The sequence below is a fragment of the Bactrocera oleae genome, chromosome 2, assembly GCF_042242935.1.
Source record: "Bactrocera oleae isolate idBacOlea1 chromosome 2, idBacOlea1, whole genome shotgun sequence".
Lineage (NCBI taxonomy): Eukaryota > Metazoa > Arthropoda > Insecta > Diptera > Tephritidae > Bactrocera > Bactrocera oleae.
In genome coordinates, this window is record NC_091536.1 from 97,813,610 (window position 1) to 97,831,015 (window position 17,406).

At 36.9% G+C, this 17,406-nt stretch overlaps 1 protein-coding gene across 2 annotated transcripts in view; it reads right to left on the minus strand.

Moving 5' to 3' along the window:
- Nucleotides 1-17,406, minus strand: part of side-III (sidestep III) — a 183,812-nt gene that overhangs the window by 35,593 nt on the left and 130,813 nt on the right. For both annotated transcript variants that reach the window (XM_036357354.2, XM_036357353.2), the window contains exons 4-9: nt 15,393-15,531; nt 15,054-15,123; nt 14,673-14,783; nt 3,562-3,768; nt 3,250-3,395; nt 2,008-2,158 (exon numbers count right to left, since the gene is read on the minus strand). In XM_036357354.2, the coding sequence (XP_036213247.2) occupies nt 2,008-2,158; nt 3,250-3,395; nt 3,562-3,768; nt 14,673-14,783; nt 15,054-15,123; nt 15,393-15,531 (824 nt within the window). The remainder of the gene's footprint in view (nt 1-2,007; nt 2,159-3,249; nt 3,396-3,561; nt 3,769-14,672; nt 14,784-15,053; nt 15,124-15,392; nt 15,532-17,406) is intronic.

Sequence of the window (17,406 nt, forward strand, 5' to 3'; positions counted from 1 at the left end):
CGCTTGTATCTTCTCCACCTTATCGCAGGTTGTCAGATTGTTTTGGGCATTTGCGTTGTTTTGCGTAATTTTATTTGTAAACTTTTCAAATTTGGCACACAGTTTACTATGTGCGTACTCAAAAGTGCTTGCAGATGCAATAAATAAAAAACCGAAACCGGAAACTTTTTGGAAAATAATACAGCGGTGAATATTTATGTATATATTTACGTAGCACGTATATATAAACAAAGCTTGATTGCAATTGCGGGCTCGTAAACTTGCCAGCAACACTGGTAACGTAAAATATTCCAGAGCTACTTTTTGGATGGCCCACTTGAAGGTGTGAAGCTTCAGAGAAGAAAGCTTTAATTGTTCACTATTTCCAACGTAGTGGATGACAAGGAATTATGTTCACTAGTGGAGTTGTCTTAGAACTAACGCAAATGAAAGGTGAATGCAATGCTAGTAGGTAACAACTTAAGCCTCTCAATTGTGAGAAGCTCAATCTCAAATTGTGAAAGCAGAAAAGAAACGACTTCTTATACAAAGAACTGAAAAAAATAAAAATATGAAATCGTTATTAACAGACATTTATGGCAAGTATTGCACATTCATTGGGTGGGCGTGTTTGAATTTCATCTGTGCACTTATACTTATATTCAAACCAAATATTGTGTGCGTGTAGATGTGTTCACTCTGCACTTTCCTAACACATTAGTGTTTCGAACTCGGCGCGTTGCATCCCCACATGCGAGGCACCCTGACCGGTATGCACACACCCCACGGACCACAATTCGAATAAAAATCTGCATATTTTTGTTCTCCACTTGCTTATTATTTGTTGTCTGTTTGTCACACCGTACAATTCATTATTTATAACCGTTTTCGAAGAAATAAAACTTTCATAGCTTTCATCATGGCATGTGCTCGCTGTGCTGAAAGCCATTGGCAATTCCACAGCATGGGAGCGCAGGCGGCATGACAAACGGTCGTGTGGGCGCCCGCCCCACAATAACTTGCTCCTTACAACGAACGTGACTGCATAAGTATGTACAAATGTTACAGAGGGAGTGAAAGCGTTTGTGTAACTTCCCCACTTTCTTGCCGTCTCGCTCAACTGCCACGTTCTCGCGTGTTGTACCCACTTTTACTGCTACGGTCATAAATTTTCTATTTAAGTCTGCATTTCAATAAATTTATGATTATGTTTAGAAAAACATATACATTCATTAAATTACACACGTATGCGAGCGCACACACACATATATATATATATATATATGTGCATGAAAATACAAATGTATATGTGTGGGAAACAATAAAACAAGCGCTGACAACTTTATTGAATATCATATGAATATATTTATAAATATACACACTGCGACACAAAAGTGTCTACCAGTATATGTGGGTGTGAGGTGTACATGCATGTAGGTGTGTGGATTCGAGTTTCGAAATGTGCCGAGAGCGTTTTAGTTTTTTGCTACTTTTGACATTACAGCCGTTAGATCCTATCAAATTCGGCGGATTTTCAACCTTCGAAAGTCGGCGAGTTGGAATTTTGACATGTTTGCGGCTTAGATAATCGAAAAGTGAAATTTACTGCGGCGTTATTATGTCAGCAGCCAGCAAGTAAGGTGAATTGTTTGCACATTTTTACCGAGAGCATGGCGAAATTTCGCACAACAAATAATTTAGATTTATTGTGAAACTTTTCCCATTTGTATGCCAAAAAAAATCATATTTGTATGAAATCGATGTAAATGCAGCGAAAACTTTGCGCACGGGTAAACTGCACTTTCTTATAAAACAATATATTTCCAATAATGAACTCGTATCAAATAGAACATATTTCTGTAAAAATTATGGTATATGCGTCAAAGCCTCTTTATTTTGAACGGTGCTAAATAATGTCAATTTCGACTATCTAGACCATTAATTAATCTATTTAAGTATTTGTAATAAATATGTGAATATTTACTTTAGTTTACTTAAAAGTAAAGTTCTTAATTTCATTCAACTTACACATCACATTCAGCAAAATAGAATCTTCCATTGCAGAGATGGGCAACCGCGGATTGGAGCCTGCACACTTCAATAATGTGCCGTCGTCTTCGGGTTGTGGATGAAAGGACAGCATGGAGAAGACTCTGCCATTGCTTTGTGTCGTTGTTAGCTATGGGGAAATAAGAGAGCGACCGCTTAGTTATATATAATTAGTTTGTTGTTTGTCTTTGCTTTGAATCCATTGTGGATCTCTTCATATTGTGTGTGAAAAACACATGACAATGTGAATTAGTTAAGCGACAACTTTAACGAAATAAGTAATTAGGAATGCTGCCCAAAGGTACGTGTATTGACTATATAGCTCCGACTCTTGTCTTGTATGTAATGTTATGTAAATATCAAAAAATTTATTTATGAATATATATAATCAAATTGTGATAGCCAAAATACAACTGACATGATTATGCTTCAAACAGTCATTGACGCAAAACCGCGCACCGAGTCAGCTGATACGACCTATCTTATGAGAGCGCAATATAAATGAACACTCACCACCGCTTCTACCGTCCGTTTCTACAGACCGTATGGTAGGATATCCGCGAAAATTGGGTTTTTTTCCGTAGAAACGAGTGAGCTGAGAGTGAGAGAGCAATCTCTTGCAATGCACGGTAGCCAATCTCCATATTTTGTAGTAGTTAAAAAATAAACGTGTAAAATCGTGTATACAAATAGAACAATGGCAACATTGGTGAAATGAAAACAAGAGAGAACAACTGACTTCTGTGTTGCAACTACGGGCATAACTTTCAATAAATTTGGTACGGAAGGAAAGAATGTCGGTGACTGTTTGAAGCATTACCTACGAATTTAACATTTTATATACCTGGTGATGGTGATCGACAAGCATCAGGAAATGATGCTCACAATATATAATGCATTATTGTGGTAGCTTAATTAATGTATGTAAAAGAGATAGCAGTAGTGTAACTCTTAGAATAACAGTGTATGTAAATGTAGGATAACTTAACCCTTAATTGTACTAAATAATGCATGGATTAAATTAATTTAAAGATATGTTTAATATTACTTTTTTCTAAGTGCTTGCATTACCTTGACACAAGACAGGGTCAACTATAACTCAACTTTAATTGACTGTACAATTTTTTATGAGTTGAACCCTAATCCTCTAATATCTTTCAAAGAGTCTTATTTGTAAATAAATCTTACTCTTTTTTTTAATATACTTCCTTCATATCTTACCGTTCCTCGTTTGAAAGGCCGATTGTTCTGCGTCCAGCGTATTTCTGTGTCTGGCACTGAACCGGCGACGATACAAGTTAAATTATATTGAGTGCCGGACGAAAAAACTTTTTGCTTATTTGTGAGATTTACAGATGTTGGACTTACTGTAAAGATATTTTCTTATTTAGTCTCAAATATAATATATGATTGGATATAAAAATACATTATTTCTAATTAGCAAATAACATTCAAAATATCAGAAATACCAAATACCAAAATTTCATACGAATTTTGTAATTTTTGGATTCTCTGGGAGAAATTGTCACTCACATAGCATCTCGATGCGTATGCTGCGCTCGACTGGTGGAACCAGCTTCGTATTGGAAGCTTGACAACGATAGGTATTGTTGAGAGCGGATCGTGAAATATTCGGCACCTCCAAGCGATTTACAGTTACATGGCGACCCATCGACACTCCATTGCCTGACTCCAGTAGCCGTGTGCCATTGATCCAGTTGACCACTGGCTCTGGTCGACCTGGAATAATACAAGAATAAGAATGCTTCATAATTGATAAGAAAAGCAGTTGAATTACTTATTATATATTTTTATGATTACAAGTCTCACAATTCCTTTTTAGTACTTTAAAAACACTGGACTCTTAACCCAGATACTTAGGCAGTCGCAGTCTGCACGATGCAATGACTACCACGTTTAGATTCTAATTTTCTATCAAGTACTGAAACTACTGCAAACTTTCAGCATATTCGTAATAGTAAAACAGATTGTAACTAAGATGTTCGACATACATAACCGCATATAAGTTGCGCCTTCCTCTCTTTGCACCCATAAAGGCAGGCAAAGCTCCCATTCAAGTATACGGCTGCAAGCCGTTGGAGATTTCGTTTCCTTCGGGCCAACTCTCATCTTTGATACTTGTGAAAACTGCATTTCTGCAATATGTGTAGGTTGACGGCGTTTTTTCTTTGCTCCTTCTACAGCGGTTCCATAAGAAAAAGTAATATTTTTGCGGTGCTCAATGCACATAAAGCGAAGACGGGCTGTTGGGTCAGTGCAGGAAATGAAAACCACAGAATTATTATTATTTTAAGTAATGCGCAGAGTTCCTGATTCGCCAATACACACATTCCAACAATGCACAAGCAAGACTCGCAGTGAATGGGTCGCCCAAATGGCTCGCTCAACTGGCATGAATTGCAGTGCACTTCTGTTACCACGAAGGGCTGCAATAATAGCGTTATGTACCTACCTAAGTATGTATGTGTATTTGGTATGAAGAATAAAACATTTTAACTGTTGATGACTGCTCATTTTGCAACTATGTTGGCCTATAATGTTCTTGTGGTTGACATTGCATTGCACAAACACCGCAAGATCGTTAACACAAGCTTATTTGATTACTTTTGCTACCACGATTGTCGTTTTGCTGACCTGGTCTATATCTTCTGTATATGATATACCTGCCTTGCCAAATGCAAAGATTTCATCCTTAATCCTCCTCAGAGTTATGACATGTGCCCTGATAAAATTGGGCATATATAGGAATTATATAATGTCTAAAGTAAGGCTTCTCAATAGACTTTACATTTCGATGTGTCTGGCGCTTGAGTTCACAACTTACCTCAGACATAACATTTGGCTCACATTCGCGCAAGCCTATGGAAAAGTGGTATTTTGCACTAAGGATTAGGTGTGTAAAGGAACGTAGTGAAGAGCATGGAAAAAGGAAGATACCAGCATATAATAGTGAGGGCGTTCGGTACAGTTTTAATTTTATGAGGTTTAATTGTAATTAAGCAAATAATCTTTTCGGAGCTCATAAAATCGGAAGTAAAACCTTCGATCAAGATGTTACATGAAGTTAATTTTTTATGCAATGTTTGGGGAGACGTATCATCCAAGAAGTACTCTTTTCTTCCTTCAAAGCTTTGTGGTAGTTGCCCAGTATTTGAGCCCAATATTGAATGGAGTCGACAACTATAGAATGAAAAAGTGGATAGAAGAAGTTCATTTGGTAGGGCCGATGGGTAAATTATTATTTCCATGATCTTCGTAACGATGGTGAACAGCTATTCGTGAATACTAATACGAATGCAAACAAGAAAACAACGTACTGGAAACAATTTTAAAATTTTTTTTTGAACTTGGCACGATACGATACATCACCGATTTACACTGCTCGGGTGTTTAAGCCTGGAATTGAATGACTAAACATTGATTTAATGCAGTGGACATCTTGAAATCAATGTAATAAAAAAGGTCTGGGGATGGTTGGCTCCCAAAGATTTTAGTTAGTTGACTTGATCATCAATTTCTGTAAATTACATTGGAAAAATATACGAATCGCTACCCAATCGGAACTTTGAGATCATTCTGTACAAGGCGCGATCAAATCGATATTAGAATTACATAAACATAAAAAAAATATGTTCTCAGTTAAAAATGTTCTACAATAATAAAACAAGAAAAAACGTTAACTTCGGTTGCACCGAAGCTATAATACCCCTTCACAAATATAAAGATTCCTTACAAGAACTTAATTCCGATCTAATTTCGTGAAGATGCCTCGTCACATAAAAAAGCGCTTTACTGCGATCGTTCAGTTAATATGGCAGCTATGTGCTGTAGTCAACCGATCTGAACAGTTTCTTCTTAAACTACGTTGTCTTAAATAATAATCCAAGCCAAATTTCGCGAAGATACCTGGTCAAATGAAAGAGTTTTCCATACAAGCACTTGGTTCCGATTGTTCAGTTTGTATGGCAGCTATATGCTATAGTGATCCGATCTATGCAGTTTGAGCAGAGAATACACATGGCGGGCATGGCTAAATCAACTCAACTCACCATGCTGATCATTTATGTATATATTTTATAGAGTCTCCGATGTTTCCTTCTGGGTGCTACGAACTTCGTGGCAAACTTAATATACCCTGTTCAGGGTATAAAAATATGAAAATAGGTAAAATACTAATTTTTCTAGAAATTGGTAGAAACTATTAAAACCTGAAGTGTGCTAAACTGGTGAAGCGCAGAGTATTTTCAGTTTAAAAAAAAATATAACAGTATAATTATTTTCAACGAAAAAGAATCGCAAATGTATCATGATATAATTATCCACGTCCATATGAATAAATTTAATTTAGAAATTGTTAAGTTTGTTAACTCGTTTTTTATGCCAAACTTTGTAATATTGTACTGTTACCTGACATTGATGAAAAGTTTGAGAGATAGCATTTCTAATTTGGCACTAAGTTTTCTTAAACTTCTTTAATTTGCAACTGTGTAAATATCTATTTAACTACCGAACCATATTCAAGAGGTAATGGGCGACGCCGGCAAACGCCTTGATTAACTTTTAATGTTTTGTGGCACCCACGTTGGGTTGAAACGACTCTGCTCCAAAAGCCCAATGTTTATTTACATACTCTCGTTTACAAAAAGATTCCTCAACATACTCTTGGATACAAATGTTTGCATAAAAAGTGAGCAACGAGCTGTGTACGAGTAAATTGCTGAGTCTCACTCTGACTGACTTACCGACTGTTAAGCAAGCGAAGTGATTGTGTCAGAGACGAAAGGGGCTTGAGGGCTGGCACCACCACGCTTCACACCTTTCGTTGAGCATTGAAAATAGTAAATACTTCTTTTACATTTCACGTCAATTTTTCTTTTGCTCTAACCAGTGCTCCTGTTAACTCCCACTTTGCTTGTTGGTGAATTTTCCGAAAAGGATGTTATACCGAAATTGTAAGTCAAGCATAGGATCCGAACTTCCAAGACTGCATACTATTTTTTGGCATTTGGAAATATGCAAATATGCATGGGAAGCTCCGAAAATAACACAATAATACAAAAAAAAAAAAACGAGCACAAGGAAAATCGCAAACAAAAATAATACTATACAAAGAGGCTTCGAATGAATTCATTTAGAGGCAACAGTCGAAATTGTACATTCAGTCGAGTTGGTAGGCAAACAAACTTCGCACTTACAATGTAAATGAATACCAGAGCGGCATTTGCAAATAAAACAAGGAGCAACCAAACTCAGCAAATACACGCACACAGCTATGCAACAGAAATCAAATACAACAAAAAGAGGCATACATTAGTCAACTTTAAGTCGACGAGGAGAAAAAACATGCATAACAAAATCGCTTTACAACAACGACGAAGCGGAAAAGCAAACGGGAAACGAGCGACAATGCAACAAAAGAGCGAGCGAGTGCACAATCAAACGAGCAGTCATTGAAGAAAAGGGTTTAAGGCCAGTGAATGTGTAAGATACAAGTTGTATGAGCAACGTTAATACCGGAAACGAAATGCAAATTTTACCTAAGCGCACCCAAAAGGCAATCGAGACAACATAGTGGGTCGGAAGGTGTCAGGTGGCAGATACGGGTTTGTAGCTAGGCAACCGCAAAATTTAACGGTTTACAATTCGAAATTTGGTTAAAGTTGTTTTGAAGGAGTTGTTCTACAAGCTGTACCATATTCCCTTTTGAATATTTCTTCGAGGGTGCTTATGATGGCAATTGGAGCATTGGAGCATTGCCAAGGATGCACCATACTTTGGTTGTGGGCAGTAGAAAGACAACTGTAGGTGTTCAACTGGAAGTTGGCTTTTTTGTTGCATGGTTTGTTTTAGAAAAACTGGATATACAACTTGTAAATATTTAATGAGCTAGACAATACGCATTCAAAAAAGAGTTTAAATATGCATTTTTTATAATGCAGTTTTCGTCTTATTTCTTCTAGTAATAGCGATAAGTTATCCTAGATATCCTGAGAGACAGCGAATGTTTTTTTTTAATTCATGCCTTTCGAATAGCGGTGAGTCATTTTCGTTAGTGGTAAAAGGTGTCCATTCGAAACTATTTTTTTAGTTATTGGCTAATATCAAGCGCATGTCGCTAGGAAATCTTGGGCTTTTATTATGATGAGTTTAATTGTCCAGTCTTATTGGAGAAGCAAGTTGTACAAAATGCCGTTTATTTGAACTGAAGCTCTTTCGATAATATTACAATCCAGCCAGCGCTGGGGATATTGGTGATTCCGAAAATTGTTTAAACTTTGCCAAAATGTTCTGTTTCATAGCAACAGCTATTTAATATACTTACTTAGCCAATCAATGCACATCCTGGGAACCGTAAGCAACAAGATAAAAGTACAGCCTCCCTACAAAGTGAGCAACAAGAGAAGTAAAAGCTTCATATTTGGACAATTCATCCACAACAACAACGCAAAAGCATTTGTGGAGTGAGGCGATTTGGCTGTGTGCAGTTATTGAAAGTGGGTGGGAATCTAGTTGCTTTCCTAATTCAAGCAATAACACTGTTGATTTAATATTTAGCCAAATTAGCCAATAGATTTAGGGCTTGGCTGCTTAAATAAAGGAATGAAGTATATGTAATTGAGCAACTGAAAGTTTCTAGAAGCGGTTTAAGAAGGAAAGATATGGCATAAAACGAATGCAAAGGAAAAACTCTTTACTCAAACAGCTATGTCAACAGTCACTGCCAGTTTGCTACCTATCTGTGGGGCATAAATGAAATTGTCAGCCAGTCATTTTAATATGTTTGTAAGTTATATTGACCATTCACACTAATTTCATCACAAACTAATAAATTTTTATACTCTCGCAACATGTTGCTATAGGGTATAATACATAGTTTTGTTCACCTGAAACTAATAGAGATAGATATAGATATATAAATGATCAGGATGACGAGACGAGTTGGATTTCGGGTTACTGTCTGTCTGTAACTAGAGTAAAAATTGAGATATCTTTATGAAACTTGGTACACATGTTTCTTGGTACCATAAGACGGTTGGTATTGCACATGCACGGAATATAAAGTGCCATAACTGAGCACTAAATTAACAGAAAGTGGGCTTGGCACCGCCCCTAAATAGTTTAATCTACATATCTTTTAAACCGTAAAAGCTAAATTAACCAAGCTTTTCAAGCACAGTTCAATTGATGTATTAGCTTTTTTTGATTCCCGAAATTTGCCTATTTTATGCTGTAACACAAAGTATGCAGCTAAATGTTTCGGCATTTGCACAGGTTTATTTAACGATATTTTAGATAAAGTTATAACCTTACTCTCTAATGCAAAGTAAAACTTGGGGATAAATATTATACCCGAAGTAAAGCAAAGCGACAATCAAGTAGCTTAATACACCATACATATATGTATATTTCTTACAAAATGTATTTAATTCACTTTGTCAGCAAAGCAACCAGGCACAAATGACCATCGTGCGTTACCAGAGATCAAACTCATGCTGAATTCCTGTAAGCAACTGCTATCAATTGCCCATTCACTTTCAATTAAATGGTTCAACTCCAATGGAATTTCAATAGAAAGAGCTTTTATTGGTTAAGAGATGCTCCCATGCATACAAGTACAACCATATGCAGTGTGTGGGTGTGGGTGTGACCGGGTAGTCGAAATAGCTTGGAGTGCACGGAGAGCGTATCAAATCATGCAATTTAATCAATTTAGAAACGTATGGCAACAAAAGCAGAGGGCACTAATAAAAGCTGTATTGCACTTGTAGTGGTAATAAAAGTTCTTGCAATCAGTTGGTTACAATTTCGCTTACGTGTGGCATGCAACATGCGTTCCGTAGTTGCTCCATTTACAACAACAGCTGGCACACAGTCTGATCACCTTGAAGAAGCGCCGCTTTTTCCTTTTTGTTTATATTTTTTACCTACAGCTGACAACCGCTGTTGTTCCGCCGCCTTGCAGGAGGTTTAGCGCGTCCGCTTGCAGCAGCAGTTTTGTGTAAATCTAAATGCACAACGGCGCCTTCAATTCTCGGCAGCAACGCTGTGTTGCACGCCATGAAATGGAACCGAGCGAATGAAAGCTTAGCGGATTAAAATGTTTACGTGAATTTGCAGCAGCGCTTTGACATCACATGTAGGACAGCGGACAATCCACTGCCGTCACGCCGGCATGCCGCGCTATTACCATGCTTCGTACTGCTGACAGCGCGAGCATATTTCGTTATTTTCTCAATTCGGGTGGCTGGTGGCTTTATCTATTTCCAATTGAAATCACACCATTCAGAGGCAATAAAGCACGGTGGAAGAAAAACTGTGCAAGTAATGGGTCAGCACGTTCGGCATAGTAGTGAAATAGTGGTTAAGTAAGAAGAGTTAGGCAAGAAGCATTGTAGTGAAGGTGAAATATAAAGTAAATGCAATTGCAAAATAAAAAAAACGAAATCACTTGTGGTATTTCGATCGGATTTCGATTGCTTAATTGCAATTTAATTTACTGATTGCGAGCGAAATTGGCAATTATTTCTTAATATACGAGTATCTCGAGCACGGCAGCTGCCATTTCTGCAATTCCTTTCCACGTGTATGTGCCCACGTGATTGGCTCTCGCCTTTGAGTCAAAGTTGAAGTACCACTATTGGTAACCGTTACGAACTCCTACCAACTGCGCTAAACGAGTACGTCCACGTACACATACATACACACATTGTGTTGAAGTACAGCAGCCTGCCCAACCGTAGCATCAAACAGCAAAGTAATAGCCTCCCATCTATACTTCCGACATTGTTTCGTTTAGAGCGTGTGTGAGAGTACGAGTGCAAATGAACAAGTGAAAATAGCATCAGCTAATGAAAAGCATTACTCTGTTTTAATCTGCACAACTGTCATCCTCGACTGCTCCCTATAAGTCCTTAGTGTCACAGCCACAGCAGCGACTAAATGTCAAGCAATTGAACGTGCTCTGTAAATAAGTGAGCAGCTCGAACATGTGTATGTTTGGGTATGAGATTGCCACATAGAAGCTAATGGAGGCAAGTTTTGTGTGATTCTTACTCTATTTGTAACTTAGTTTTATAAAATTTTCTTTTACATTTAATTAAATAAAACTATGAGCCAAAGTTCGTGGATAACTTCGTTGTACTTGTATATAAAAAAAATTGAAAACTCTAAAATTGAAGAACTGAAATTCGAACGAATTCCACCAAACTGCAGTTAAATCAGTATTTCTAAATTAAAGTCAGCAAATAAACCAATTTTTCATACAAAATCTGCTTGAATATTTCGAGCATTCAATTCAGCATTCAATTTGTGCAAGCGCACTTAGTAGTTAGTGGCTGCATTTAAATAAATAAATTTTACACCAGTAAATAAATATATTATGATAGCGAACCGCAAACTCACACCGTCATTAACTATTGCACACACATGCACACATATGCACATTTACCTCGCTCTTTACCGCCAAACTACTACAGACATTGCCCCGGGCAGCGGCCCAACCACATGCACGGCTTAAAATACTTATTTGGCTAATAAGCCGTAACAACAAAGAAAGTATAAGTATATAACATAATTTACGACTTGTTGTTGGCGCAGCAGACAAACTCATACACACACAAATGAGTGTGTCGGTTGTTTGAGAGGAGCTGCAATCAAGCACCGCGTTGACTAGAACAAAACAATAAATATGTTGTGTGTGCTTTGTTGTATGTTTTAGTGTATGGTTGTTTTTGTTGTCCTTTTTTGAAAACTTTCTCTAATAATTGATATTTATTTGCACCCAAGGGAACGCCATATGTAACCAAACAGAACACAAAATAAGCCAAGGAAGGCACGCATAGCCGCTAGTGGGAAACGAAAGTGTCGAAAAGAGATTCAATCTATTTGAACTTTTTTTAATTAAATGAGCACACGAATGTTTCATATCATAAAATAAGTATTTTAGAACACTATTTTAATTTGTTTTGTAAACTAACTTAATTGAAGTGATGTGAACGTTTTAAAAGTTCCTTTTTACGTACCACAAAACTGAGGAAAAATTTTTCCACAAAGCTACTTAAAGTTCACGTATGAAAATTAATATATATTCTGTAATTAATTTATTAACTAACTTAATTTAACTTGATTTAATTTTAATCAATTTGGCACTTTATACAATGTCTGGCATAGATTAATCGCTCATTGGTAATTTAGGTACAGTTTATTCTCAAAGCGCTGTACTACATTGCGCTCTGCCGCTTTAACGCTAATACACCCCTCTCACATTTGCCGTGCCACATTCTCAATGCTTGTCATTGTTTCGCTACTAAATAGACCCATGGGCCTGCTCAGCCTAGTCGAACGAACTGACCCGCCAGAGGAGTGTTGTCTAATGTCTGTATGTGTTACCCTTCATAAGTATATGTATATATACATATATATATATCAGCAATACTTGAATGTGTGTTCTTACTTATACCTAAATGTCTGTAATCAGAAAATCGTGTGTTTTATTCTTTCCAGACTGTGTGTTATGGTCGTTGAGCTCTTGTTTTAGTGTAATCGTCTACACCCACAATGTGGTAAAATAATATTATACCCGGTAATCCTTCCGCTCTCGTTGCGGCCGATGCCGGTAGTTGGATACGTGCAGCAAGGCAATGAGGAATGTGTGTTGGTGTACTCGTATGTGGCATGTGGCCTGAGGCATATGTTTTTACGCACAACACTTGCTGCCAACTCGAGATATTTTCTCTTTACAATTCCTTGGCTTTCTCGGCCCGTTGGCTACTGGCTACCCGCTTTGGCACTTAGCTGAAGCCTTTGTTCTAGCTCGCTCACTTTTGCACAGTACAAGCTTAATATTACATTTTGCTTTTTGTCTGCACTTAAAACATCGATTTAATTAATTTGCTCATAAATTGTGCGGAGGCTATTGTTTTCGGCACATTAAACAAATGAGAAAAATACCGAAAGGGGCACGAAGTGTCGACAACCACATACAATATGTATGTGTGCGTGTTATTTTTCTTAGAAACCCCTGCTGTCCTTCTGCCCCACTGCTGAACTGCCGCTATGGCCTTTCATGGAAAAAGTTCCAAAAGTGGCGCAGACATCGTAGCCGGAACTAGACTGCTGCAAAAATTTCTCCTCCTAGCCGGATGTGAATTAGCGCTTACGTATAATTTATAAAGCTCTAAATACAATGTAATCAACATGCCGCAAATTACCATTAAGCCTTTTTACTCCACACAAAGGCTCAAATAAATAGATATGTGCGTGTGTAGATTTGTGTACATTTGCCCGCTCGCCTGGAGCTTTACTTTGATTGTGATTAAGTTGAAAAGTTCGCGCAGACTTTTTCCTCTGCCTCTTAGCAATGTTAAATGTGTTGAAATTCTTCGCTCACTAGCGAACATTTTTAATGTTTTACACTTTTTCTTTAATTTTTCTGCAAAAGTTTATTAAAAAAGTTCAATGCTGTCACCCGAAAATAATATTTTAAATCGCGCGCTTGTTAAAAGAAAAATATTATATTATACTTATTTCGTAGTTTAAACTGCAAGCAAAAAAGTGTCTCTCAACCATCTTGTAAGCGCGCTCTCTGCAACGTGTGTATAATGGCCGGGACATTGGCGAACATTTTAAAACCGATATATGTTGCCTTTTATTGTACATATGTATAATTTTATATTATATAAAAGATATATACACAGATTCCTCCGCTCATGGTTTTCTTTACATCGCTTTTATAATGATTTTCGTTGTTTTGTTGTTGTGCAGCTTGAATACTCTGCACTAGATTTACCAAGCTGAAAGTGCCCGCGGGTCATATGCATAAGATATTCGGATAAGTTATCGAAAATCTTTAAAATTAAAATTTAATAATTCCTAATAGTGCTAGCTTCTCGTTCACACGAAGAGAAGTTGAACTGCCGTCAAATGAATCACATTTAAGACTCCAACAGCCTACACACAATTATAATAAGCGATCTAGGATATCCTATATTTGCAGTTGGAATATGAAGGTTGTGATGCCAACTGATGTTTCCAGTGTTTAAGGTTTTTAAGTAAGACATAGCTTTATGGAAGTAAACCCCCATTTTGTAGACTTTTTCGTTTAACTATCGATAACAATATAATACCATCATATAAAATTTGCATTATTTCCTAAATTGGTACAATCTTTTATTATAGCGTGAAATTTGATTTCCATTTGTCAATTTACGGCGCGAAAAGTTTGTCTGGTGATTTTTAACATGGACAAAAAGTTGAGCAACGAGTTTGCTTGACATTATTTTGTATCCATGGAATCACGTCTGCGGAGTTGTTGAGCAGGTCGTGAAGTCATCGAAAACTTGCCTCATGCGAGTCGTGCATACGTCTCTTCGCTTAAAAATCGTTTATGTCTAAACTGTCTACCAATCTACCGAATGGCGCTTCAAAATTCAGCCGAGCCGAGCCGAGGGTATGGAAAAGCGTTGGGTCAGCAGCGGATTTCGAAGTCGTTAATAAAATGTTGTATAACAATAAAATACGTGGAAATGTAGTTTTTGTTTATCAGTCTGGGTCAAATTTGGCACATATAGCCATGATACTTCTGTCACCCTTCCCTTTTACATTAAGTGGACAGTTTTACTTACCGCCTCGCACTTCACATGTCAACACAATGTTGTCGCCCTCCAGCAATGGGCCCACAGCACCGGCGACATCACGTCCAGAGGCATCGTAAACCAGAATTTGATGTGGAGGAACTGCAGCGAAGGAAAAGCGAAAAGAAAGTAATGAAAACACGATGGGTACATATGTATAATTAAAGAGCGATTTTAATCACATCAGAAGGAGGTGTGGGGCAGTTATATGTTCATGTATATTATACTTTCAGAAATGTGTGGCACAGCATAAGTACACACATATACAATACATACACATAAGAAGAGGTGAATGTCAACGCAATTAATGCGTGGTGTCTGAAATTACATATTTACGTGTTTGGCTGACTTAGGCTCTGTATGTATACGTACCAATAACCGTTAAATTAATTCTATGATTGCGCGTGGGCGAGTTCTGAAAGTCGACGCGACATCTGTATACCTGTGGGACAGAAATGAATTGGGTTGACTTAATAATGTAAATGGACATTTGAGTCTCCAAATAAAATATAATATGTTTTTATTATAAATTAAATTAGAAAATTATAAAGAAAATTATTTTTTGCGCTTGTATGGTTTTCTCATATACAATTAAATTGTGAAACACTTTATCAAATGGCAGTAAGTCATGATTAACGAAAATATTAAAGGACCCTATAGCGATTTAATATAATATTTGTGTGCTGAATCATTGGTTTTTTATTTACTTACGCCTTCATCGTCCAACTGAATATTCTCGACCGTCAATTTTGCAGGTTGCTGATTTGTAATGAAGTAAGCCCGAGGTCCAAACGAGTTGGTGTCCGACCAGTACAACGCCTTTTCAAACGCTCTCCCCCGTACATCGAAACTAGAAAGTAATAATAACATATATGTACATAATGAATCGTATGTATACGTTAGAAAAATTTGATTTAAGTCAATAAAAGTAGAATCAATTTTGTTAATTTCATTTTCGCTTTTCATTATTCGCTTTTGGGTTTAAAACTTCTAAAGTAAAGATAAATTTGTGGTAGTATAGTACTTTATCCTCCGGCTGAAAATTTGTTTAATATGAATCGTACTAATATTCATGAGGCGTATTTTTATTTTATTTTTTGTTAATTTCAGCTGAAAGAAACTTTAACTGTACAAATATGCTCGTGAAGGACATTTAAACGAAAACATATTATACTTCAAAAATATTTTCCCAAACGCAATGTGCTTTTCCATAACATTAATGCTATCAATCATTTATCTTCGCCAGCAACGACGCCTATTTTTTCCGCCCATATTTTTGCTTTAACCACTGTTGCATGAATAATGAAAATATGCCTCTCGCATTTACCGACCGACCGACCGTTTATAAGTACTCACTTAATAATGTTGTTTGCAACAACTCTGAATTCATTGCCCAACCAATATGGTTACCTAAATTGTCGCCGTATGATGATGAACATTGTCCGCGGTAGCGATACATAAATTTTGTATCCTCCGAAATGCGCTGAGATTACGTTGTTTCGAACGTCGTTCTACTTCGATGTGTTATTTGAGAGTTTTTCAAGCAACGCAATGTCTTTACATTTTTGATTGATTCGAGTACAGCTTGTCATTTGGTGTTGTTCTGTGATTACAATGTGTTCAATAAAATAGCAGAGATGCAGGCATGTGTTGTTTCTTTTCCGAGCTAGAGGCATATCTAATATTTAGAGAGAAGAATAACAACCTCCTCCTCCTTAAATCGTTAAAATAAAAATTGTATTTCCCTTGCGCATTTAAACAGAGTTTAAGTAGCCTGCCTTGTCAAATTCTTAAATTGTACATAGCGGAAATATGGCCATTATTGTATAGATGTTTTAAAATAAAAGTTACACGCTTTTTATGAGGCCTGTCATAGGTCTAGCCCGGCCAAAATTAGGCATCACCATACGAGGTGTGTTAAAAAAATAACGAGAATTTTAAAACTAAAGGTAGTGAATTCTTGTCCAAAAACAATACTGTAACGATGAACCAGCCTCTATATTCGCCAGACATGTCTCCAAGAAATTTTTCCAATTTCCAATAATAAAGAGAACCGTGAACAGTCGTCATTTTACAAGCATAGGCGACATTAAAAGCGCATTACCAAAAATCGAGTTCGAGAAATGTTTCGACGATTAAAAGAAGGGCTGAAAAAAATTGGACTAAGTTTTTTTGAAGACAACAACATTAATGTAGACAAATGATAAATATTTTATTAAAAACACAAAAATTCACGTTATTTTTTGAACACACCTCGTATAAACCACTACGAATATTATCGTTCTTAGCGATTTCAAGATCTTTTACCATTGGACAATTTTTTTTGGGCCAAAAATAATTCTCAGTACTTGATATACTCTTCCAGGGCTAATTATGAAGCGTACAATAACATAAGTAACCTAATCGCGGCGCATAGCAACAAAAGATTAAACGGTAGCATGTATTACGCAGCAGAGCGTAGTGGGTACGAAAATGAAGGCACTGCACTGATGACCAGGTAGCTGCATGCAATGGAAATAATTTGTAAACGATATTACTCACTTAACATTTACCATAAGAATGTTTTTGTTGGTGCTAGGTAATAGCAGCCAGTATCCGGTAAGTAAGCGCCCCACAAAAAAGCAAAAACACGAGCAAAAAGTTGAAAGACAGAATTTATCGGAGAACAGCAAGCATTTGCAGAAAATATTTCCTTTGAAATTTTTCGAGTTTCTCGCCATTTTTA